The sequence below is a fragment of the Macrobrachium rosenbergii genome, chromosome 11 (assembly GCF_040412425.1).
Source record: "Macrobrachium rosenbergii isolate ZJJX-2024 chromosome 11, ASM4041242v1, whole genome shotgun sequence".
Lineage (NCBI taxonomy): Eukaryota > Metazoa > Arthropoda > Malacostraca > Decapoda > Palaemonidae > Macrobrachium > Macrobrachium rosenbergii.
This window is the reverse complement of record NC_089751.1, coordinates 34,151,768-34,177,995: the sequence shown is the minus strand read 5'-3', so window position 1 is coordinate 34,177,995 and position 26,228 is coordinate 34,151,768. Positions and strand designations below refer to the sequence as shown.

At 35.2% G+C, this 26,228-nt stretch overlaps 2 protein-coding genes across 4 annotated transcripts in view; one reads left to right on the top strand and one right to left on the bottom strand.

Moving 5' to 3' along the window:
* Positions 1 to 26,228, top strand: part of RtGEF (Rho-type guanine nucleotide exchange factor) — a 318,924-nt gene that overhangs the window by 188,361 nt on the left and 104,335 nt on the right. The window lies entirely within an intron of this gene.
* Positions 1 to 26,228, bottom strand: part of l(3)72Dn (UTP4 small subunit processome component l(3)72Dn) — a 47,094-nt gene that overhangs the window by 18,901 nt on the left and 1,965 nt on the right. Inside the window, 8 exon segments of the mRNA XM_067111546.1 lie at positions 2,638 to 2,708; positions 5,044 to 5,196; positions 8,587 to 8,705; positions 10,015 to 10,112; positions 14,595 to 14,689; positions 18,350 to 18,434; positions 20,792 to 20,973; positions 23,368 to 23,432. Coding sequence (XP_066967647.1) covers positions 2,638 to 2,708; positions 5,044 to 5,196; positions 8,587 to 8,705; positions 10,015 to 10,112; positions 14,595 to 14,689; positions 18,350 to 18,434; positions 20,792 to 20,973; positions 23,368 to 23,432 — 868 coding nt within the window.

Here is a 26,228-nt window from a genome sequence, read left to right as displayed (position 1 = left end):
TGTAAATAAATTTTATTTCATAAAGAATTTCAAATTTTGACATTTTTGTTTCATAAATACAAACTGCTTACTTTACTTATGCACTGTTGCTCAGTGGGTGACTGACTATCCAAGAGATAACCATTCATGAAGAATACCTTTACAAATTTCTCCAGTTTGAGTAAAACCACCACCAAGACAGTACTCCATACTCATCATCTATCATTTTGAACCATAAAAAGCTAAAACTATCGATAATATCCAATAGGCAGGTTAGGAGAGAAACCCCTGTTAAATAAGAATACTTACATTTCCGTATGTAGAAATGTATTATACTGTACAGTACAGTGCACTCAATGTGTGCTTAGTTCTGAAATGTAAATTACTCTCTAGCATGTTCAAGTGGTTTTGAGTTACTACCCTCTTAGAACATTATTCGCGAAATTTCAACAACTTACTTAAGGAAATGAACTCCAGTAGATTTACCAATTTTACTGAAAACACTTTACTTCTATGACATTAAGAAGTTTGCAATCTGAGCTTCAATTCTGTATCTCCACCCTCATAAATTAGGGTCATCTCTGGATAATCAAATTGGTATTAAAAATAATGTTTCAAACCAAATTCTAAGATAAAAGATATTTTAAATCTGATACACTGGGACTTCCAGTGTTTTTATCTAATATACCTAATATGACCTTTGGAGTGTTACCTTTGCAATTCTGCCAATTTGTTAATGTTTGCGTGTAAGGACAAGACTTGATACTTAACTGCCAACTTTTTGTCAAAAAAAAAAAAAAAAAAAAAAAAAAAAAAAAAAAAGCTACATACTAAGAGAAAAATTTAATTATTAGCAAATTTTATTATAAGCCTTCCCCATGGCTTATAATAAAATTTGCTAATAATTAAATTTTGTTGTAGAAAGCTGTCTCTTAGTAAATATAACTAATAAAAAATTATGATTTACTTTAAATTTTGACTAGCATTTTCATTCTGGAATATTAATTTTATAAATAACCTTTATCTTCAGATACTTTAATATGATTGCATGAAGGATCTATAATCTGACTGTTGTGCCGAGGTAAGACATAAAACTATTGAACACTGAAAGTGAGTTTTTATCACATATTAAATATTTCAAACACATGATGATATGATTTTTAGGAAGCCTTTTTCAGGTACTTCTATTCTGTAAAAATAGCTGTGCTTAGTCTTGGTACAGTGGGGTTGGGGAAAGGAGTGAAGTCATCTGATGACTGATATGGTTGGCTGGAAATGAAAAAAAGAATAATCCTCTCTCTCATTGGTGGTCAAAAAGCACCTAGAAAATCAGTAAAAAAAAAGTAATACTGAACAACTGACACTGGAAAAATGTGTATGTCACTACTGATATATAAATCACTCACGTTTATGATACGAGACCTGCTTTAATTAGCAAATGCTGCTAACTGTAAACATGTAAGTAACAGTTTTTATCATACAATTTATATATATTTGTATTGGCAGCCTCCTTACTTTACATTTCTTATTGCTTTTGTTAGTGATTTTCAAGTGCATATCAATATAGTTAGTCTTCTACATACAAACATGTTCCATTCCAAGAGCTTGTTCTGCAGTTCAATTTGTTTCCTAGTCCAACAAAGTTATCTTGGGCATTGAGCACATAAAACTACAGGATCTAAAACTATGCAGTAATCAAGTTTTTCATAAACGCTTTTGGTTTTTTACATGAAATAACGTGTGTAATGAACACAAGTATTTCGTCTTTTCTTCAAAAATGGCAGTGAAATACATGAAATAAAGTTATGTATACCCAATATAGCATGTGCTCCATTTTCACAGGATTAGGTAGCACTAATGTTCCATGTCAATCATTCTTTTTTCATCAGCTAACAAACCTCCACCCAACAACCTTAAACTCCTATCGAAAACATTATGTAAAATTTTTTGTACCAAAGGAAACGCCTTTCAAAAAGCTACTGTGTGTTTTGTTATTGATTATTGGTGAATTTTAACAGCCAACAACTGAGTTTTTTTTTTATTTCCATTATTTTCTATCAGCTGATCTTATTGTGTACTGTTATCAAGAATATGCATACCTCAGTGTATTTTAAACTGTTTTCTGTCAGCTGATCTTGCTGTATACAATAAAATATTGATGTTTTGAGGAAAAAGCTACAGTAAAAATTGGATGGAGTCAAAACTGCATGGTGTTGCACAATTATATACAGTATGATATTTTTAAGTGATGGTGAGGTGACTAGCTATTGTTTAAATGTAATCCTTCTGTAACTCAGAATTTTCACTAAACAAGAACTACTCAGGTCATGGTGATGTTGAATTTGTGAACATCTATGGGAATAAATAGGAGAGCTAAAATACAGTGTATACAGTTCCCAACTAATGTCCATTTTAATTTATGATCAGCTGTTGGAACTGTATCACATTCAGGGACTGCCTGCACACTAAAAGCAACCATGTGATAGTAGGAACCTCTCTCTCTCAAAACATTCATAATAGTCTTCTTCTTCTCAGCTTAATCCATAGTCATGGCTGCTGTTTATTATGAGCTTTTTCCAAGTGTTTCAAACACTTCTTGAATGGCTCATTTTATAACTTAAAATGTCTGTCAGCAAGATTTTTTAAAGTAAAACTTACATATAGTGGGGTAGGAATCTTCAAGACAGTTTTTGGTGGGTACCAAGATACTCCGAGAATTGTGTCAACGCCTGAAAAATAGAAAATAAATTAGATTTAATGAGTCTATTACAATCCTAAACTGGGTAATGGGTTAGTTAATGTTCCCCATATAAAGCAGTCTGATTTTAAGATAAACTCTATAAATCTTTATATACAAGCTATTTCATACAAGGATTACCAATAAATATACAGTAATGCAAATATTCCAACCCCTTAATTTTATAAAACCCGTATAAAATGAAAGAGGTTTGTCTTTGTGGTCTTAGTTTGGTCCATTTATCTTTTACATTTTTACCAAATTCTTAAAATTGTTGTTATGTGTTTACCTGACACTTCTATAAAGTAATTTTTTCTTTGGTGACTTCCTTCTTGAATTTTGCTGATACCCAATTTTATATTCATTTCAGTATTATGATAAGAGTTCATTGAACTTATAATTATGAGGACAAGATTTTAAAAGATTATTGGGTCTTTTCTTTGAATAATCCAAATTATGGTCTCCTAGTTTTTGACCAATTAGTTCTATTAATTTTCAGACTACCAAGGTGCTTTCTTTTTGCTGTTATTGGATGAAGATTTTGGGATACATTTGTTCATAGCATCAGCAATGAAATTTGTGGTATATTTAGTGGCATAATTGTGTTCTATTAACATTTAAGAGTATAAGGTGGAATTTGTCTAGTGAATACAAGTTGTATTTTTCCTACTGTTTTTATTTGTATTAAGTGAAATGGAATTGCTTGGCTGAGCTTGCCAGCAAGTTATTACCATTGGATAGTAATCACTAAAATATAAATTGTCAGAGACCTGCCACTCAAATTTGTTTACTACAGGAATTGATCATAAAGAGATGTTAACTGATGACATATCACTATGAGTTTTATACAATAAGTGACAAGTTATCACCAATTCAATCCCAAAGGAGATTGTGTGCACTGAAGTAATCAAGTAGAAGTATGGTTGTGGTGTGGTAATAAATTTATATTTTCTGAATCTACTCTAATTAATGTTTGGCTGATTTCAGATATTACAAATGGTTACTTCATTACCATGAGCATGTAATACTATGGCAGAGTACTGAAATGGAGAACTCGGAATACTATTCTATCATATGTGACAGTATATTATAAATGTAAAATGTAGTCTCAAGTTTATTATCAGTTTTAATGGACTGATTAACCAATTGGTAATTTTCAGTCAGTTTGTTACACTGTAATGTCCAATGTGTTGGATACCTTTGTAATTTGCCTAAAAGGATTATGGTTTGAATTGTATTTACTTTCCATTGGATAATGCTGTATAAGGATGAAAAAGTTAGGCAAGAGCTGTCTGGTTGTGGTAATTAAGTGCTTTGCTATTGGTTGTGGTAATTAAGTGCTTTGCTATTCTTTTTTAATATCTGAATAAATGCACTTTGATCAGCATTTGTATTTTTCACTGTAGTGTTGGGAACTTGACTGTCTGTTACTATAAATTCTTTCACACATCAGTCTTGGGGGCAGCACTCTGGCATCTTTTAAGCAGGTCTGGTCTGGCATGATTCTAGATTTTCTACCATATTTCATCTGATTGGAACACTGAACAGTGATTTATCGATTTCTGACAAAGGCAACCCTGGGTAAATAAATGATTGAGATGTTGAGGCTTACAATGTGTGTTTTAATTTTCACCACTTTAGTATTTTTTAGCACAGGAATGGGGTGGCACTTTCAGAGTCTGCCCTGGGCGCCACTAACGCTAGTTACGCCACTGGTGAAGGAAGGTGGAATTTCTTTATTTTGATAGTATTTTTTAAATAAAATTCACATGTCATCTATTGTAACAAGCAATGTAATATTCTAACCAAATACACATCATAATCTCCCATAACTATGAATCTAAACCATAGTTTGTTAACATACTCTACTTAACACAAACTTGTAGCAACTCAACTCAACAGACACTTTGTAGGTTTGGCCTTTCTGATAAGTAACAAAATCCACTGAGTAACAAAGAACCAATATTACAGCCTGCACTTGAATATTTTCTAGATATCTTACAGTTAACAGCAATTCCACATAGTTCCTAACCTAACCTTAACATTCACTTTAAGAGATACTGTATATCTAAAAATGTATCACATCTAAAATGGTAGCATAGGGAAAGTTAATCATAATATAGTGGCTGACAAATACAGGAGACCACCAAGCTGAGGTCTGTTAAACTAAGGTTTTATTTATAATAACTTCTGAATTTTCCATTTTTATTTTTAAGGATGATTTATGGCTCTATATGGTACAGAAATAAGCATACAGAATTTGAAGATGGTTCATATATAGTCAGTAATTGCTGCTCTTAGGCAAAGCAAAAATTCAGTACACTCACCTCCTGAATACAGCTTATTGTCTCTGCTTAATGCTAATGCTCGAGTGTCGTGCGAGTGCAATTTCAATTTAACTGAAGTTACCCATCTTGACTTTTTGCCGGCTTTCCCTCCAGTCTTGACAAGACAAACTCTTACTATAGTTGGTTCTACACCTACAAAAGTAGTAGAAAAATATGGTATGTTATAAAATACACTCATTTTATACTTGTAAACTGCTACATACCCAATAGTTAATGAAGAAATGGAAATTGTGAAAAAGAATTGCCACTGCTGTTACCTGGGTGCTACAATGCTATTGTAATACAATGTTATTCCTGGAGCATTTCTGGCATGTGGGGTTAGGATAGCATTCCCAGTACAATGCAGTGTTTGTTTACGAAAGAGGTTTATGTAATTTTTTTTTTATTATCCCAAAGGTCTGACTGTACAGGTGCTAGTCCTAGGCTGTAAAACACTAATATACTGGAAAGAGAAAGGAAGGGTTTTGTATTGCTCACCATGAACAAATAGCTGTGTAGGCTGCAAACTGAACTAAGATACCAAGTTCTCGAAAGGTGAAAGTCCTGGAGTTAGATAATGATGATGGAAAGTGCTAGTCACCTGCCTACCCAACCTGACTGATGTCTCTAACATCCCTCCTTAACAAATTCAGCAATAAACATTTTCTCAATACTTATACATAAAAATAAAGCCCCAACTTTGGGTACACAGGCATTATTAAGAGAATACGCCTGAGTTGACACTGCTTTATATGAGAAAATTATATTGCTTTATGTAACATGAGACTCACCTCCCATGGGTAAAAGTATATGGTATTCTTGATAATATTTCTATATGGAATAAAGATAGATAGAAACATTCGTTTACAAACTTGCCTGCATGATCTTTTCCTTTCAGGGTATTGTTTCAGAGTTCTAACTGGACATAAGAGGAACCACAGTTTGTCCATGTAGCAAAAGCAACAAAGCTGGAATGACAAATGGTTGTTAGCCATAAAATTATGGGTGAAAGAACCCCTCCATATGCTATGTCACTTCAGACTGCAGTCTCTACTGTCTGCGACACAAGCAGCTCTAAGAATAGAGCCTTGAAAGAGGCCCAGTTCAAAGAATCATACAGTTCTCTCAACACCAACATCAGATACCATCCTTTGGTATGTCACTTCAGCCAACAGTTGGTGTAATTTGCTGACACTACCAGCTGAGATACATGCTGACAGAAAAGCTAGCCTTAAGAGGAGGCCAGTTCAAAAGCTGATATAATTCTTTCAGAAAATCTCTCAAAACCAACGTCTTCCTTTAGGAAAACCTTTCTACTCCAACCTCTTCACAGGCTGAACTGAATGTTCCGGAACTTCTCATCATTCACTAGACCCCCTTTACAGTGCTAAACTGTATTCTTTGATAGCAATACTAGCAGATTCTTTGTCTCCCCCAAAAAGAATTCTGCAGTTACTGGATGAGGGGAAAAGAGAAGCACTGTTTATCCCTCTGCACAAGTGTCAGAAAGTCAGCCATATTTCCTTGTCATGGTTCATTACTGTCTGTGTGGCTTAGCAATTCATCATGTCATGCTATGTGAAAATCCTTGTGGGATCACTTGATAACATCCAGCCTTGTTAGGTTCAATGTCTTAAGACTGCCATGAAGTCTGAAATGTGGCTGTCTCAGAATGTTAGGCTAGACTGAATGCTTTCTAGGACTATCTAGGAACCATTATTGCTGTGACCAATATGGTTTAAATACTGTCAGAGAGAACTCTAGATAAGGCAACATGTTCAGTAGGTTCTCATGGAAAATGATGAAGTGACAATTTGGATACATTTACTTGATTTTTATTGCACAGGAAATTTAAGATTGTATTTTTCCCCCTCCCAACACACACATACACACACGTTTGTCTCCTCTGCCCATGAAAGTATCCACAAACTTGCCTGACATATGGGTGACTGACTTGACCACAGGAAATGTAAACCAGATATTGGAAACCCTTCTTGGTTTACTGAAATTATGGAAGTTTTTCATCCATGAACCACCTGTTACTGTGTTGTCATCTACACAAGTTCTCCATAACTCACATAATTTGTCTGTGAAAAGTAACATGTTTGGAAAAGGTGAATACAGGGAAGCAACTTCCAACATATGCCATGTTAAAATAATGGGTTTGTAATGAAGAAATTAATTCCAAAAATTAAATAAATAAAAAAAATTTCAATTAGATTCTTCTGAAGAAACCTAATATAACAGATGGCCCATATTTCTTTTTCATACAAAAATTTAGTTACCAGTCCTTAACTGAATGGGTGTGTGTGCTTCTCTGAATGAAACTACAGGTATGATTTGCTGTCAAACTTGAGACTGGGATGCAGAATAGAGTTAAAAGAGAATATCATTCTTATCAATAATTATTAAAAAAATCATAGAATATACCTTAGTATGTGTGCATGCAAGATGTATGTGAAATTGAGTACAAGTTAAAAGTACTTTCCCTTCATTTTTCCATATTACTAACAAAATGCAATTAAAAAAAGCCAGAAAAAATTCAAAGACAAAAACACCTAATGACTATACGTTACGTATATCTTAGTTTAACCAGACCACTGAGCTGGTTAACAGCTCTCCTAGGGCTGGCCCGAAGGATTAGACTTATTTTTACGTGGCTAAGAACCTACTGGTTACCTAGCAATGGGACCTACAGCTTATTGTGGAATCCGAACCACATTATGACGAGAAATGAATTTCTATCACCAGAAATAAATTCCTCTAATTCTTCTTTGGCGGCTCGGAGAGTCGAACGCTGGGCCAACAGCATACCAGTCAAAAGCTCTACCACTCCTCCAAAGAAGCACTGTTAATGACTATAAGACTCTGAACATCAAATAGCTCTAACAACTCAGGGAATGCCAAGCCATGACACAAATCTCTAATAAAGTACCTTTGCTCTCAGCTTCCAGGACTCTTCAAGACTGAACCAATACAGGTAGTACATGTAAAACATGACTACTAAAAGTATGCATGGCTCCGCTCCATACTTTCATTTTCCTCTTTTGATTGTTCAAAATTTTTCTTAAATTTCACATTTTTTTTTGCTCTAATCTACCCAGCTTCACCACAGCATCCATAGCCTAATATCCTATTCATTGTCTGAAAGTAAAGTAAACCCAGTCATCTAACTAATGAACAGGGCTAAACGGTACCCAATTTTAGCTAACCTCAATAACCTCTCAATTTCAGGAAGCCATGCAACGTTGCATAATATCAGAAATTGTTATTATTCAAAATACTTTATTACTGCAGTTCATCACTGTAAGACTCTATAGTCCAGTATAATTTTCTTTTATTACTTCTAAGTTTACTTGAAATCACACACATTAAATTCACAAGTACTTTCAACAACAAATTTATTGCTTCTAACTTGATTCACCTCCTAGTAGTTATGCAAAATGCTTTCAACAATAAATTTATTGCTTCTACCTTGATTCACCTCTTAGTATTTATGCAAAATGCTTTCAGCACAAAACCATATTAAAATTTTTTACATACCTGCAACACTTAAATATGTTTGATCCAATGATACAGCAAGGCACAAAACATCAGCTTTATGGGTCTGAACAGATTCAATCAATGTTCCCAAAGCAGAATTCCAAAAGCAAACTATACCCCTGCAGAAAGGAAAAGCATCTTTATGAATACCAGTGATCACACTCACTTTATAAAATAAATATAGAACTTCATTAACCCAGTAAGCAAGGAAAATTGGGTGTTAATTTGCTATACATAAACTAATTAATTGGTTACTATGTTGGGTTTTATCCATACCTAAGGAAGTCCAGTTTTATACCTGACCAAACTCCTTCTCTTAGAACATCAGATAGTACATGGAAAGTAAACAAGTACTGTATACACTGTCTCCCCCTTACCACTTCCAAGAGAACCAAACCATGGAAAAAATAATATAATAGTAACTTAAAAAAAATCAATGCAAAATATATCTAAAAATTTTCTTTATAGCCACTCATTCATAAGGTATATGAATCACTGGTTAGTTACTGTAAGAGGCCCAACTCACTCAGTATTCAGCACCAGTTTACCAACACCAAGATCAACTCATTGTCTGAGGACCCAAGCCTCCTATCAGTTGCTAAAAGAAGGGTCAACCTACTCTGTACCACCTGATCAATGACCTTCAACTCTGCAATGAAAGAGCTGTTTTCCTTCTTTAGTTATGGCAGACACGAGCAAATGCTTCTTGGCCCTCCTCTTTTAGATTTAATGCCAAAACAAATGCCATAAAAGTCAGGGTCTGTATCAGAAAAGGAACAGTCCTCTACCTAGAGTAAGGAGTACTACATCAGAATGTCTGGCTAGCCTTTGAGGGATCCTGCTTCCTCTAGTATCTCAACTACTTTCTTCATAGTAATGTATGCACTGTTCCTTATCTAATGCTGAAACAGTAGAATAATATACAGTACAGTATTATATGCAATAATAACAGCAATAATGAGAAAAAGAATAGGAACAACATACATGACAACTACCGTAAAGTATAATTTGGAAACTTACAAAATTCCAGAGATTGTAATATCATTTAGTGTTAAAAACTGAATACATGTATTGTATAAGCAACAAAATATTTCTTCAGTCAATCATATACACTTGTTGCCTATAGTCTCTAAAAAAGACAAAGTTAAGTCATTTAGAGATGGTTATAAAAATAGTAAAACCCGACCTCTGAAGTTACCAAAAAACATTATAGAACATTAACAATTAACACAACTGTGGAAACCTGAATACAGTAACCCACTTTCTTAACACTGGCATATACCCAACTATTTAAGGAAGAGATCAACATCATCAGAGGCAGTTCACACTGGGATTATAACAATTGGGATAATATCAACAAATTAATTAGGAACTAAACTGGCCTGCTTTGGGTAAGTTTTACCTACAAAAACTATCTTAGCCACCCACCTGGAATCACCACTGACTATGGTCATGTCATCCAATATTTTGACACACCACACAATAATTTCTTGGTTCTTTCCATGGGCAAATGAGCAGCGTGTAACCTGGAAAATATGTACAGTACTTGCATAAAACATTTTCAACGAAAATATGAAATTTTTAAGATATATCTACTTGTCAATACAACTTATCAGTTTATATATCCCTAATCATGCAGTCAGCAGCTCCCATGATACGCATAAAGAAAAACCCTTGCCTGATATCCCTCTAGGTTTACTACATGAAGTAAGGGCTCAGAAGAAGGGCACTTTTTGCTATGTACACTGACAGGTTTGTATTAAATATCTTTTTAGTTTTAAAAATCTCATTTGTTTCACCATACCCTATCAGTTTACATGTAACTGAGTAACAATTTAGGTAAGAAGGCCCACCTGTTGTAAGAAAGAAAATTTAAACCAGGGTGCCAAGTTAAGCAACTTTTATGTTAACAAGGTCAGAAAATCAGAACATCTTTGTACTGTGAAACTATCAAGAGTTGGACTGGTCAAATATATTTCCAGTAAATGGAAGTAGTAATACAGACCCCGTCAACTGTAAAAGGATCTAATGCTGTAAGAGTGCTGTGATCTTGAGGAAAAATGAGTGGAGGTCAGAAGAGGGTGACACTAATGCATGCCCCAAAATTTTAGCCAGCCTTAATCTGAAGGTTAAAAATTTGTTAGGTTTAGTAGTCACTGAGTTCATTACAAGCTGTTTGGTTCAAGTTCAATGGCCACAAGATATGCAGATTCAAACTTCATACATTCCAAAACTGCCAGGATACTTGAAAGTCACACAAATCCATCTGGGAAAATTGTATCTGCTAAGACTGGATAAATTTCACAGGCCAATTGGATAAGAAAATAACTTAAATACCCTACTTAACAGCAAGCAGTATTTGCTAACAGGAGCAACACATAATCAGTACTGGGAGGAAAGTAAAGACAAACAATTTCAGATTCTTCAAAGGACTTCAGTCCAAAATTCAATGGTAGGTAAGAGTCTAAGGATCATTGATATACACAGTAAGAAACCTTCCATGGTCCCTCTTGAACCCTCCTCCAAAACTGTGGAACATCAGTCACACCTCCCAAACTCTTATCTTATGTGCCAGATCTATGCCTTTAATACAGACCACCTTAACATCGGCAAATAATACCAATCTTTTTGGATCTACAAAAACCACAACCATCCTTGATTGAGATTTGACAATCCCTGAGACATCACCCAACCCATTGGCAAACTGTACAAGGTGGTTTATATTTCTGCTAAATGATTAGGGGTGGCCATTCAGCATAGGCTTCCAATGTACAGAAGTGAAGCAGGCATGCCAATGAACCAAGGAAAAAGGCTTGGATCTCTCTTATGCCAAAATTAATAACAGCTAGCAAGACTACTGAACCAGCCTTTGAATGTCAAACTTCAATATAAGCTAGCTCCAAGTTCTAGAAAAGTAATAGTGAAGCAGATAAGTAGAAAAATACTTCAGTTTGTGATACAAGAATGAAATTTGGCAAAAGTGCTCATTTTAGGCCCATCCTTTGAAAAATCTGGGTGTCAACGCAAAATTTCAATATGGCTGCTAGCTGTTTCAATTTCTGACACTTCGAGTAAATCATTCTTGAAATAAATACCTCAATCATTACTCAGATAATGCCTTCCTGGGTAGAACAGTTAACTGAAGATATCACCAGAGCTCCTAATACTACATTTACCATTGTGATAAAGATGGCGTACAAAATGGCCACCATGAAACATTTTTCTTGATAACTCTGCAACTAAGGAAGATAGAGACATGAAATTTTTATTTATGCCTACATTTATGAGGCCAGAGAATCGGTTTCTAGCATTTTCACTGGGCTATTATCAATATTACATCTTGGAAAGGGACCCCATAATGCTGCTGAAAAGTATACAAGCACAAGACTATAATGGAGTATGATAACAAAGTATCTTATCTATGTGCACTGTCTCAAAGTCTTTTTTAAGTCTGAATGAAGGCAAGATTTTAAAGATGCATGGTGTCACCCTTTAGTGTGACAAAATTCTCATTCAGATGTATCTGAAGCATCACTTGCTACATTATAGTTCACCTCACATTTGCAGCTACACAAAGCTGTGCATGTAAGAACAAGTCTGCAGCATTTGCACCTGCCACGGCAACCAGACTTGCAGCCACATTTTGTAAGCTGTTCACAACTCTTTGCAATGGGGGAGTTGGCAGTCCAGAAGACTTTCCAGTCTTTGCCAATCTTTTCCCAACCCAGTCAGCTGGACTCTGTGCTTCTGGCTGGCACAGAATTGCCTGACCCCATACACATCCTGCCAACCTGCTGACTTCATGTCTGCTCCTTGTTTGACCATACTAGTGAACTGAAGCAGACTTTGAGATATGGCATCATTGATGCATCTTCATCAAAGGTGCCGTCAAACCTGGACTGATGATTCAGAACATGCTTCCTCAGTATCTTTGCTACTTTAGCAATCACAAGTGGATCTGAGTAGTCAGATGCCCGGGATAGGGCTAAAGCTACATCCTTCTGCAAGGCAAGTAGCACACTTCTTCCCTTCTTGTGTGCTTCTAATTGAGGGATTTCTGCTAACAATTTGTCCTTTAATCTTGTTGTATTTACAGTGGGTGAGGCAATGCCCAATTGTTCCAGGCACTGCTTGTATAATTGGGTTATGCCTGCAAGAGGAAATATGGCAGGACCATCCAAACTCAAGCTGGTTCTAATGATATAATTAACCAGCTCTGATAGAACAAGTGGATATACATCTGGGTCTTCACTGTGACATTGTTCTTTCTCAAGATTTCTAATATGGGACCTCTCCCTATTGTAAAGGCCAGTGAGACATACAAGATAATATTTCAGCTCTTGTGCAACTGCATCACCTGCACCTAGTTTTGCCAATAATTTATCGTCATTATGTATCTGAGTGCACTTATGTAGTCTCCTGTTGAGATTCATGGTCATTACTAATCAAAGATCTGATACAGGTGCCACATTTTCACAAAAAATGCACGCTTCATTGTCATGACTCATTCGACGCTGTTTAGCATGCTTTTACTGTGGTTCACTACCTTCAACTGTAGATCTTTGCTTTCTTGCACGATCAAGTTTTGCATTATTAAAAATGGTCCTATGGCTCTTGTGGTATTTTGCCATGTTTTGTCGCAGTGTTGCCTCTATGCCACTGCCTTCATCCAGCCTTGCTGGGTCAAAGTTAAGCGGCATTTCACCAATCTCCTGGAACAATGGCACATTGGTTGAAATCATTAAGTACCCATCCTGTTCAGGATTATGATGTAGAGAGGCCAAGGGTGAAGTTAGACCTCCATTTTTCTTGTCTTCCTGGAAAAAACCCATTTGCTCCACTCGGTCTTCCTTTTGCCTGTGACTGAATTTACACTTGCCATTATGAGCTCTTGACTAAGGCTAATTGATATGGGGGTTTTAGACAGCATTTGGGACATTAAACTACTAAACTACACTAAAGCAGAGCTAGGTACACCGTAAGTAAAGCAAGATTAGCTGACACTGAACCCCATGCTGAGTTACAAAGCAGTGAAATCAACAATGTGCTCCAGTTGTACACCAACATTCACTCTTTTAAACTAAAACTAAAGATAAAACCACCACCTAAATTATATATAGACTTGCAAACTATTATATTGAACAGGAAGACATTTTTCCATGCCTACTGAATCCTGACACACAATTATTTAAAGTTTTTGTCTGCCATATTGGATGCCATCTTTCTTTATATATGCTATATCAAATCTTTACCAGAAATACATTTTACTTTTGCTTGGTGACTCTGTCTAAAATGTGTGTAACCAAGACAAAGGCATAAAAACATGACCAGAGGCACATGAGTCCCATGTTAAAACCTTGACTAGCAGCCCTCTTGAAAAACGGCAGCTATTTTGGAATTCTGAGCGGACACCCAGTAATTTTCAAAAAGTGGCCTATGGAGAAGATATGTACCAAACTTCATGCGTGTATCATTAACTGAAGTATTTTAGTGAAAAAATTATTTTATCTGCTGCACTATAAGGTACACCTAGCCCTTAAAGACAGGAATGCAAGGCTCAGCCCCCTTGAAACTTCACCTGAAAGATGTGGAAGTAAAATATTTTGCACACATCATTACAAACAAGATAAATATTAAAATGCCTACGATGCTATGGATGAAGCAAGTAAAAATAAGAAAGCACAAGTGTAAAGTTAACAAATTTTGGGAGTAAAGACAGTAATTTGCTGCTTTCTAGACTGACACACACATGGAATTACTTGACTATCATTATTACCACCACAGGTGCTGCCCAAAGGAAAACCTTGTCACGTGATGGTTCTTCCTTTAGTATGACCAAAGAGCAGCTGACTGCAGGAATAGGCTCTAATAAGCAAAGCTGAAGGCGCTGGGTTAAACAGCTATATGTAGAACAAACTGAATATCCAGTGAATACGCAACTTACAATTTAAGATTTACTGGGAAAGCATAGAGCACAATAAGAACATATAAAACTGTTTGTATCTTACCCTTCCTTCTTTCAAAGACCAAAGCCGTACACAGTTGATAGACCCAGTCACAATGTAATTACTGCTACAATGCCAAGAGATACTTAAGATTCTCCCTAAAAAAAAAGGAAAAAAAATGCATACATTAAACCTCAATCATGTTTACCCATAATATTCAGTCTTGCAAACAGCCAATGATGTACAAAAATATTTCTTGTCCAAGTGAATAAAAGTACGTACAGGCAGTTCCCGGTTATCAGTGGGGGTTCCGTTCCAACGGTGTGACGATAAGCAAAAATCGCCGATAACCCAAAATTGTTTTTTGGCACTTATTGGTGCCTATAACCGGGTATCGGTGCCTATAACCGGAGATTGGCGCCTCTGTTAGGTATGCATCGGCACCGTTAAGAGGAAATTGGCAATTTTCAGTGCCGAATATTGCTAATTTTTGTTGCTAGACAAGTGCCATAAAATCAGATTGCCAATAACTGGGAACTGCCTGTATTGTACAGTACTGTAACTTATGATGAATATAAGCATGTTTTTAAGTTGTACTATTATGCAAATCACACCAATATGTACTATATCTTGACAGGTAAACACATCACTTTCATGAAAGTGGAAATTTAAGCATTATGTGGAAATATATACTGTATGAGGAAATGGCATCCACTGGAAAAATACACCATTATTTGATCTGATCCTGTAACTTTACACTGGAGTTAAACCTCCAAAAATGGCTGTGCACTACAGCAATACCTCTGGGGATTTACAAGTCATAACATAAACTCATGCTCTAAATAGAAATATTTAAAGCAATTTCCATGATGCCCAAGAAGATACTGGCTTCATATGACACAAATGGATACTACGGGAACTTGGAAAAATTGTATGGATGCTACCTAGAAGCCTGTTTTGACTTTTCATGTGTCCTAGATTTCACTATGAGGCCAGAAAGGTATTTTACCATACATACACACACACACACACACATAAATTCTTCATTCTAAAGCTTTGTCTTCCTTTTCAGAATGAATAAAATAAAAGGAAAGACATTGTCCTATGTCCATCCACAGTTGTATCTGACCTGGGATGCCAAATAGATCTTTTAAACAAGGGGTCTTTGCTGTTATTATTCACAGGGACATCTTTGATAAAAGTAAGAAAGTAATGGAAAGAGATGGGGAATGAATGAATAAAAGAGAAGATAAAATCTCTCTTGTGTCATCTATAAAAGGATTTTCATTTAACCTCCGTCTACAATAGTTTACAAATACTTTTCTCGAACTGCACTAAAGTTTGTGCATTAACCCTTAAACGCCAAGCCTCTATTTACAAAAACGTCTCCCGTATGCCGGCGGCGTTCGGGAGTTAGCGCCGAAGCGGAAAAAAAGTTTTTTTTTTTAAATCACAGCATGCTTAGTTTTTAAGATTAAGAGTTCATTTTTGGCTCCTTTTTTTTGCCATTGCCTGAAGTTTAGTATGCAACCATCAGAAATGAAAAAAAATATCATATATAAATATTGAAATATATGACATCGCAAAAAAAAATTTTCATATATAATTTTATACAAATCGCGCTGTGAGCAAAACGGTTAAAGCTAACGGGTTATTTTTTTTCTTTGTATTGTACACTAAATTGCAATGATTTTGGTATATAACAAATTGTAAAACGATCAAAGCAACACAGAGAAAATATTATCACAAAATGATGCATGAATTCGTAACGCGGACGTAAAAAATTTTTTTCAAAATAAACCATAAATCAAAATATTGTGCTAGAGACTTCCCGTTTGTTGATAAATGAAGCTTGATTGCAGAAATGAATTGCAGTTTTCGACCATTTTGGTCGCGTTGATTAGAATTTTTCAGTTTATTGATTTATATGAAAATATTTCAAAACTGATAAAAGCTACAACCATGAGTTATTTTCTGTTGTATTTATGAAATTGCGCACATTTTCATATATAAAAACTTTATGTAACGACTAATATAAAACAATGCAAACATTGACAACTTAAAAGAAAACGCGTGGACGTAAGGAAAATGTTTTTAAAAAAATTCACCATAAATCGAAATATTGTGCTAGAGACTTCCAATTTATTGCAAAATGAAGGTAAATGATTGAATATTATTAGAATGTAAGTGTTTTAGCTTACAATTGCGTTTTTCGACCATTTTAGCTAAAGTTGAAATGGTTGAAATTTTGGCAGTTATCTGATTTATGTGAAAATATTTCAAAACTGATAAAAGCTACAACCATGAGCTATTTTCTGTTGTATTCATGAAATTGCACATTTTCATGATAATGTAACGACTAATGTAAAACGATGCAAATTTCGACATATACGAAAAATTTCTGAGATGTTAAGTTAATGACATAAGGAAAAAGTTTTTTTTTTCAGAAATCACCATAAATCAAAATATTGCGCTAGAGAAGTTTGTTGCAAAATGAAGGTACATGATTGAATATTACTAGAATGTAATAGTTTTAGCTTATAATTGCGTTTTTTTTTACCATTTCGGTCGAGTTAAAGTTGACCAAAGGTTGAAATTTTGGCAGTTATCGTGATTTATATGAAAATATTTCAAAACTGATAAAAGCTACAACCATGAGTTATTTTCTGTTGTATTCTACATGAAATTGCACACATTTCCATATATAAAACTTTAAGTAACGACTAATATAAACGGTGCAAACATTACGACAACGTGATTTAAAGAATTTCTGGCGCGGACGTAAGGAAAAAGTTTTTTCAAAAATTCACCATAAATCGAAATATTGTGCTAGAGACTTCCAATTTGTTGCAAAATGAAGGTAAATGATTGAATATTACTAGAATGTAAGAGTTTTAGCTTATAATTGCGTTTTTTGATCATTTCGGTCAAGTCAAAATTGACCGAAGGTTGAAATTTTGGCAGTTATTGTGGTTTATATGAAAATATTTCCAAACTGATAAAAGCTACAACCATGGGTTGTATGTTGCTGTATTTTACATGAAATTGAGCACATTTTCATATATAAAACTTTATGTAACGGCTAATATAAAACAGTGTAAAACTTACGACAAAATGACAAAAGAATTTCTGAAATTTTCGGCCGAGTTACCGTGCGGGCGTAAGGAAAAAGTTTTATTCAAAAATTCACCATAAATCGAAATATTGTGCTAGAGACTTCCAATTTGTTGCAAAATGAAGGTAAATGATTGAATATTACTAGAATGTAAGAGTTTTAGCTTACAATTGTGTTTTTCGACCATTTCGGTTGAGTCAAAGTTGACCGAAGGTTGAAATTTTTTGTAGTCGACGTACGGTACGTCCACTTGGCACCCAACAGACAATTTTAGTCGACGTATGATACGTCCAGTCGGCGTTTAAGGGTTAATTGGGATTGATTTTTTATCATGATGGATTTTTATAAAAGCATAAAATACAATATATCATCATTATTTTAAGGTGGATTTTTATCACTGCTGCTTTGTATTTTTGTGAAAAAAAAAAAAAAAAAATTAGCAATGTGCTTAGACAGTTGTTGGTACTAATTAGGAATGTTTGTCTTTTATGGCATATACTGTATACAAAAGGCTATGGTATATTGTTTTATTATATGGGGCTTGGGAAGCTTTTTCAATATCTATATTTTTATGTTATCCATTAAGGTCAAACACAAATTATCATGGATAACCTGGAGTTTATTGAAATGCAGCTTGTAAAATTAAGTACTACTATATATTATTAAGTCCACTATAGTAATCTTACACCATATTTTAACTTACCTTCTTGCTTTTCAAGAGTTTTATTATACAATATGCTTTGGCTGAAGATATCAAACAAACATACATATCCCTCTTCAGTACCAGCCTAGAAAAAAAATTAACCATATTAAATCATTGAAGTAGTACAGTGATAAATAAAATACATTAGTGATTTTTAAGCTAAATACTTTCTCCTTAGAAAATTTCTATAATCAAACTGACACAACTGCCAATACTGATTTTTGTATGTACATCATTTATTTATACTAAATGTTTGTAACTTATAGCATTTCATAAAGGAGATAAAACAGCTCAAGTTAGTATTATATAAATAACTACACTGTAATAGGCACAAGATGTTGTATATAATATAATGAACTACGGCTAATTTTTTAAAAATGAAATTTATAAAAAAATCAAAGTATCAACCTAACAGCATTTTCCCAGGAAAACACAATACAGTACTGTAAAAGAAGCCTCAGTCATGAGAAGAAAGTTCCACCTTCAGAGTGGTCACTGCATTTGGGCACTTTCAAGGCTTGCATTGCTTGTGAGGTACATTACAACCTTTCTGGAATTGTTTGCAATGAGCCTAAACTACAAACTGTCAATTTACTGCTCAGCCCAACATGACAAGTAACCTGGACAACAGATACTCTGATGCATTCAATAGACATCTGGAAAAAAAGTTAAGTATACCTTAGTTTTACCAGACCACTGAGCTGATTAACAGCTCTCCTAGGGCTGGCCCGAAGGATTAGACTTATTTTACGTGGCTAAGAACCAATTGGTTACTTAGCAACGGGACCTACAGCTTATTGTGGAATCCAAACCACATTATAGCGAGAAATGAATTTCTATCACCAGAAATAAATTCCTCTAACTCTTCATCAGCCGGCCGGGGGAATTGAACTCCGGCCCATCGAGTGACAGTCCGAAGCTCAACCGACTCAGCCAACGAAGGGCTTATAGACATCTGGAGGTGTATACTTTGCCACCATGTGGTCTCCTCACAGATGCTGGACAAACTGATGGATTCTAAAAATGTATTCATAACTCTTATCAACCCACTTTGGGCACAACAGGAAATGGTTGGCCAATCTCCTCTTCATGTTGGTGAACAGTTTCAAGTGTCTTCTGACATGGAAGAAGCTTCCATGTCAACCACTTTTCCTCTGGTTCCATAAGAACCTAAGAAAGTTTCAGAGGAAGTAGCCACAGCATTCTCTAAGTCTTGCAGAATCTTGACATCTAATTTCTATCAGGTTGGGTGGGGATAATTCTGTGATTGATCAGTTCCCTTGCAGATTCCTTCCAGCCATCCATCAAGGGACATATGGTGGCCAAACTCAACCCTGAATTTTGTTACTGGGTGTGAGTTCTTCAGTAGACCTGAGAAAGCTTATTCAGCATTTCACGATAGAGGATCCTAACTGCCTTCTTAACCTCCTAAGTGGGACCCTTCTTGCCAAACCTCCTCATAAGCACATGTTGCAGATTTTATTGCTTGATTTAACACTGGAGATGGTCACCTTGCTCGAATTAGTAGCTTCAAGACAGGTCAGCAAACTGAATGCTTTGTCTAGCAGTCACTTATTTGGGAGGCTTACTGTAGACTTCAATGGATTTGTCTACCACACCTCACTTAAGAGGACACAACTCAAATGCTGGGCAATCAAGGTCATCCAGCTATACTCTTTGCCATTCCTTCCTTATCTTCTGCCACCACTAATAAAGAGGATCTTTCTGTGCCTAGTCTAAGCTGTTCATCACCAGCTCTAAAGGACCAAAGATCACAGATGTGGCTCATCAAAACCATTTCTCTCCACAAGCTGTTTCAACAAGCAAGTCTCTAAGAACATGGTTTCTTACAGGCTACGATTGTTCATCCTCAATGCCAATGAGATTGTATCAGAAGGTGAAGTATCATAGATGTGGGCCCTAGTTCATGAAATCACACTCTTTCCACTTGTGTTTAGATGTAATTTAGATATTACTTCAATTTCAAATGCAAGCACTTATACAGATTAACAAATCTAAAAGGCATAAGACACAGTACCATCAATCACTCAATAATCAGTTATAAAAGATAAAATGAAAATAAATAAAAGAGATGCATACAATCTGATAATTAAAAAAAGATATATCCACCAAAACAGACATTATCATATTCGCTCAGGAAAGACCATTGGAAGTAATTTAGGGAGAAACTCCTCACTCTCCATAAAAGCTTAGTTTTCCAATGGCAGCCAATGCTTGTGCGCTATTGGTAATTTTGGTCATATGACAATGTGTTCTCCCCCTTCAAAATATCAAAATGCAATCTCAGTAAAGTTAGGACTTTATGAAATAATACAGTAAACATGCAAACAAAAACTTAGTACACAAAATTCTATATATTCAGCAACAAAAAATCTGTATTTTGAATGTAACAAAAATATAGTCAGCCACTAATTGACTTACTGCTAATTTTGTTTTATCAGGTGAAAGAGCCACACACCAAGTTGGTCCACCCGTAACTGCTGTTTTACTCTTGACAGTACACAAAGACAAATCATATTCTAAGACATAGCCATGAAGACCAACACTGAATAATCGGTCGTTACACCATGCAAGACCTTCTACAGATGCTTCTTCATCACTGGCTGAGGAACAAAGGAAGACTGTATTAACAAAAAATATTTAAATCTTTAGGTTCAATCATTTAAACAGCAATTAACACTGTACACACATACAGTGACTGTGCAATACCTTGATAACAGAAGCAACAATTTAATATCCCGTACTAAGGAATAGTTTGTCTTTTCTCATTCAGCACTGAAGCAGATGAATACAGCCATGGAAATTTAATAAATTGAAGGATAACCACATTCTGTAAGTACTGTAGCTCCTACGCATCCCCAGATAGTAATGTATCTTTTAAATACAATGTTATGAGCAGGAAAACTCTGGGTAATTTTTGATAACTGAGCAAAAATTAGAAACTTTAAAAACAATTTTCCTGTATCTTGGATACAAGCCACTATTTTATTGTATGCCTCCACATCACTGATAACCAGTCTCTTCCCTTCCTGCTCTCCCTTCTTGACTAGTCAAGTCAAACCAAACTCTGAGTCCAAGCTTAAACCTGCCCTGCTGGGTAAATTAAAGGCTGGAATATCTAGTAGCCAGGAATTGTTCAGGAAAAATAATTTCAAACCATTTGTCAACATCTCACCAAACTACTCTACCCAGCATACATTCTCAAGATGGCCATCATTAAAGTTAACAAAATATACCTCAGATCCCATAAAGAACAAACAAATTAATAAAGCTCTTTTATACTAAAGGCATAAAACATATAATTAAAATCCTCAAATCTGATATTCAGTTATTTTTCTCAGTAGTTTACTCAATATATATTTAAATAAAAAAACAAGCAGATTTAGGTGTTGATCAAATCCTAAGCAATAATTTCAATAAAATTTATGTCAAGGAGACCAGCAAATCCATCTCACAAAGATCCATTGAGCATAAACGATCAGTAAGAGATGGTTCAGAGAGATCAGGGATAATAAGGTTGAGCTGTTTTTCAGAAGTAATTGCCCATATAAAAGGAAGATTCTGGAATCTTCTATCATCTGTAAATTGAGAATATGAATCTGTCAGACAGACACTGGAAATCAGATTTTATGGACGAGTTACAGTACTTAACAGCATATATGACTCCCTTTTTCCCAAAATGGCTCAAAATATACATTGAGGTAACTGGTATGCTGCTTACCCAGGTGCCACAGACTACCAGTACTGGTACTTAGCCAACTCCATAAAGCTGTAATATTACCAGTGCTGTACTTATTCAAATGTTATGTTATTTTATTATTAATGTTGCATCAGAACACCTCATAATGTAACCGGCATCCTTGGGACCAATGGGCTGCTGGTTGCTTAACAATGATGGAAGTGTGCTTAAATCCTACATCTAAACAGCAAAAAACAGACACACACAGTAAGTGCATAGTTTACGTAATGCAATGCATGTACGTGCACACACACACACACACACACGCAAGCCTAGCTAGGAATAAACATTGGCTTTACATAACAAGGACTGACCACTTTCATCAAAAGACAACCAGCATTTCCAATCCCACCAATGTCATTGTTCCACACCTGCATATTCCTTATAAATACAGTAAATCTACTCTTGTCACTTACAAAATGTCCACATTCATCAGTGATAAAGACTGAAGTACAGTCAATTGAAAATGTGATTATTTTTTGTCTCTCATGTATGTGTATATATGTATGTATGAATGCCAAAGTACATGTGACAGCTATCATTTTATGACAAAGCTTTCTAATTCCCTATAACTCTTCTTATCTTCAAGGGTAAAACTTTGAAGGAAAAGATGAAATTTACTGCTCTGTTGCTCCATTAAACCCACTGCCAACAGCAGTTTTAGCCATTAACTTATGGCTTTCTTCTGCGTTATATTCTTTTAAAGTAGTACTGCACCCTAATATATAGGCAAGTGAAGTAAAAAAAAAAAAAATTTAATTAGAGATTACAACAGGAATAAAAGAGAAGAAATTAGGTAAAATCTTACGGATCGGGCTGACTCTCCCAGAGACTTCACAAGACTGGGCTTCTCTGTCTCAATAGATTACCAACAGCCCAAAATGCCATTTCTTTTCCTGGGGCAGAGCACAGATGAGGTTTGTATTCTTGCAGAGACAAATAATGATCAAATGAATGAATTAACGAGAATACAGAATGGAACAAAATGTAATAAAAAAAAAAAACACTCCTTAAAACTTCCCAATGGCCTGGGGAAGTAATGTGTACCAAAGTGCAGGCAAGAAGAATGAGCTGCAATGAGACTAGGAACAATAGTCTATATGGAGAAGTAAAGTATCTGCCTACTGTTATTCTTTATTTGAAGAACTATTGTCTAGAAGCATTTGGTGACAAACACAAATTGGTAATAAGAGTAATAACATTATGTTGTGAAAAAAAATTTACTGTATTAAAAACTTAAACATTCACAGTTACTTACCTGGTAACACAAGTTGCATAAACGGCTTGTGTTTGCAATTCCATATTTCAATGCTGCCATCCGCTCTGTCAGAAGAATAAAAGTATGAAAAGTACTAATAATAAATCTGGCTACTTTACATGCAAATACAGTACTGTACTGTAATTCATATTTAACTATTATGTAGTAAAACCTTCTCTGAAACAATGCTTACATTTCATAATATGTACACCAAAGGTATATGGGCACAATTTTTTCAGTATTGGAAATATCGAATATATTATAGAGGGTATTGTTTCATTACTGATATTTTCTCATTACCACCAGGTTAATATCAAGAAGCACCTGCATAGAGCATGAACAGTCACTCATGGGAATATGCAAGCTAGTAAACTAAATACCATTTAAATGCAGTAGGCACACAATAAACTTGCAGTTCATATGGTTGAGCAAGGCATGCAGCATGTACCATATTCACCAAAAATTTTGCCTTTTTAAAGATACACTATTATAACTGATAACTTCCATCATTTGCTACCTTCATAGCTTTTGCAATGATTCTGTTTTCTCAAATAGAATGCATAAAGTCATAAAACACCTATTCACATTCTCACATGTGTGAGTGTATGTGCTATGCATGAGTGGGTGTGTATATCTGTATTTGTGTATATGCATGTATATATTTGTTTCGGCACTAAAAACCCACCAGTTTTTATGTTACCGGTAGGAAATAATTACCAACCATTTTTGACCACTTAGAACTTTATAAATTCTTAAGCTTAAATAATACCTAGATATTTTCTAAAGCTACCTTTTACTAAAGTCTATCCAGTTTAACAATGGCTGACTTGTAGGTGATGAGATCATGAGAGATGATACCTTTAAGTGCTAAATGAAGAAGGGAAACAATTTTACCAATAGAGAAGTAATTCCTCCCATTGGTCACTCATTGTCCTCCACAAAACAAACTAATTGGAGAAGTTAATCACCACAACTGGGACCGGAGGAATGTGTGCCTTATAGCTGAGTACTTCCCAACCTTGTGACTTCTAGCTGTGTATTTCCCAACCTTAATTTAAAGAATACGCTGTGTGTGTTGATTATGGAGGAGGCAGGGGACTGCCTAGCTTGCCATTTAGGACCCAGTGAGCAAGGTTTGGTTGAAGTGAACTTCTGTACTTCACTTTTATGATTTATGGCACTCTGGGTCAAGTTAGGGGCAGGAGGTCCAGGTGAGCAAACCTCCCTGTTTCAGTAAGGACCTAGGGCCCTAGGTTAAATTAGGAAAATTAGGGCTGATACATCCCTGTAATTGTCCTTGTGGCATCTACTTCATGTCATTGATGGTGCTTGTTGATATGAACCAAGTATTTTTTGACTGCTTTTAATGTGTTTTAGGAATTTGACACCATTGCTTTGGTTCAATTTACTCATTTTTGCCCCATTTACAAACCCACTTTCCAACTCGGGTTACCCCATTACTATATGTGAGGGGCTGGGTATAGAAAAGAAAAACATGTGGTTTGGACTTACATTAATGGTCACAAATGCATAAAACAGATAATTAGTCTGAAAGCTATGCCTATGCAGATATTCCATGTAATTTGTGAAAAATTAAAGCATACTATTACCTAGTAACTAGCTTATGGAGATCTGGACAAGATCATAGCCATTAATCTAATAGAAATGAACTGCCTAAGCACCTAAAACTTCGTAAAAATCATAAAATCCCTTAAAAACTGGGCTATAAATCAGGTATTACTTTCGAAATTGATTTTTCCTATAGTATTTTGGCTGCTCATCAAGAATTTACTGGGTTTTTTTTGCCAGTCGACTATAATTAACTTGTAATTAACTCGGCAATTGTAGGCTGGGCATCCTAGAACACTGTCAAGCATGCACTGTGTTATAAGGGAGCTTTTGGTAAAAAGTGGAGTTTACTTCACTGGGAGGTCCAGGGGGCAGAGCCCTCTGGCTAAGTAACACGGCCTGCTAGGTTAGGTTAGGTTAGGGTATGTCAAGTTAGTATAGTTCCTTTTATGATAGGTTTCCTTAGCCAATCCCTTCTTAAACATGGCTTCCTGACGACCTTCGAATGCGTGGAACCATTCCATAACAACAACATGGCGGTCCGGTATACCTTCCAGTGCTTCCAAAACCACGCGTTCCCAAAGGATCCCCAACCATGCTGGGTAGATGTGAAGTTAATAATAACTGACCATCAATTAAGATCACCAACTACTTCATCAATAACACTAAAAGTATAGATAAAATCAATATCCAAGGTACAGCAAACCCCCCGTATTTGCCAAAGGCCAAGCGCTGGGACCTATGAGGTCATTCAGCACTGAAATGGAAATTGATAGTTAGAAAGGTGTAACGGGGGAAAACTTGCAAAGAACCTTAAGTAATGCCTACAGTGCACCATGTGAGGTGCACTGACAGCGCTACCCCCCACAGGGAATATTAAGTTTAATAAGATTTAATAATAACATTAAATAATAAAAATATTAATTCTCTCTCTCTTTCTCCCTTCCTATCTCAGTTCTCTTTCTCCTCCTGATAAGAGAGAATTTTATGGTATGTTTGTGTGTTTTGTATGATAAATAAATGATTTACCTAATAATAAGTACTAATTTTCAAATATCAATAAGATTAATAAGATATAATAATAATAATAATAATAATAATAATAATAATAATAATAATAATAATAATAATAATATATTGTAATTACAACATTTATGTATTTCTGTAGTAAGTTACAAAAAATTTTATACAAACAAATTTCAACCCTGATCATTTCCTGAGTCTTGGAGCTCAGGGGGGAGGGTGAACCCGTCAAATATTTCAAATTACTCGACAGGAAAAGATACTGCTAA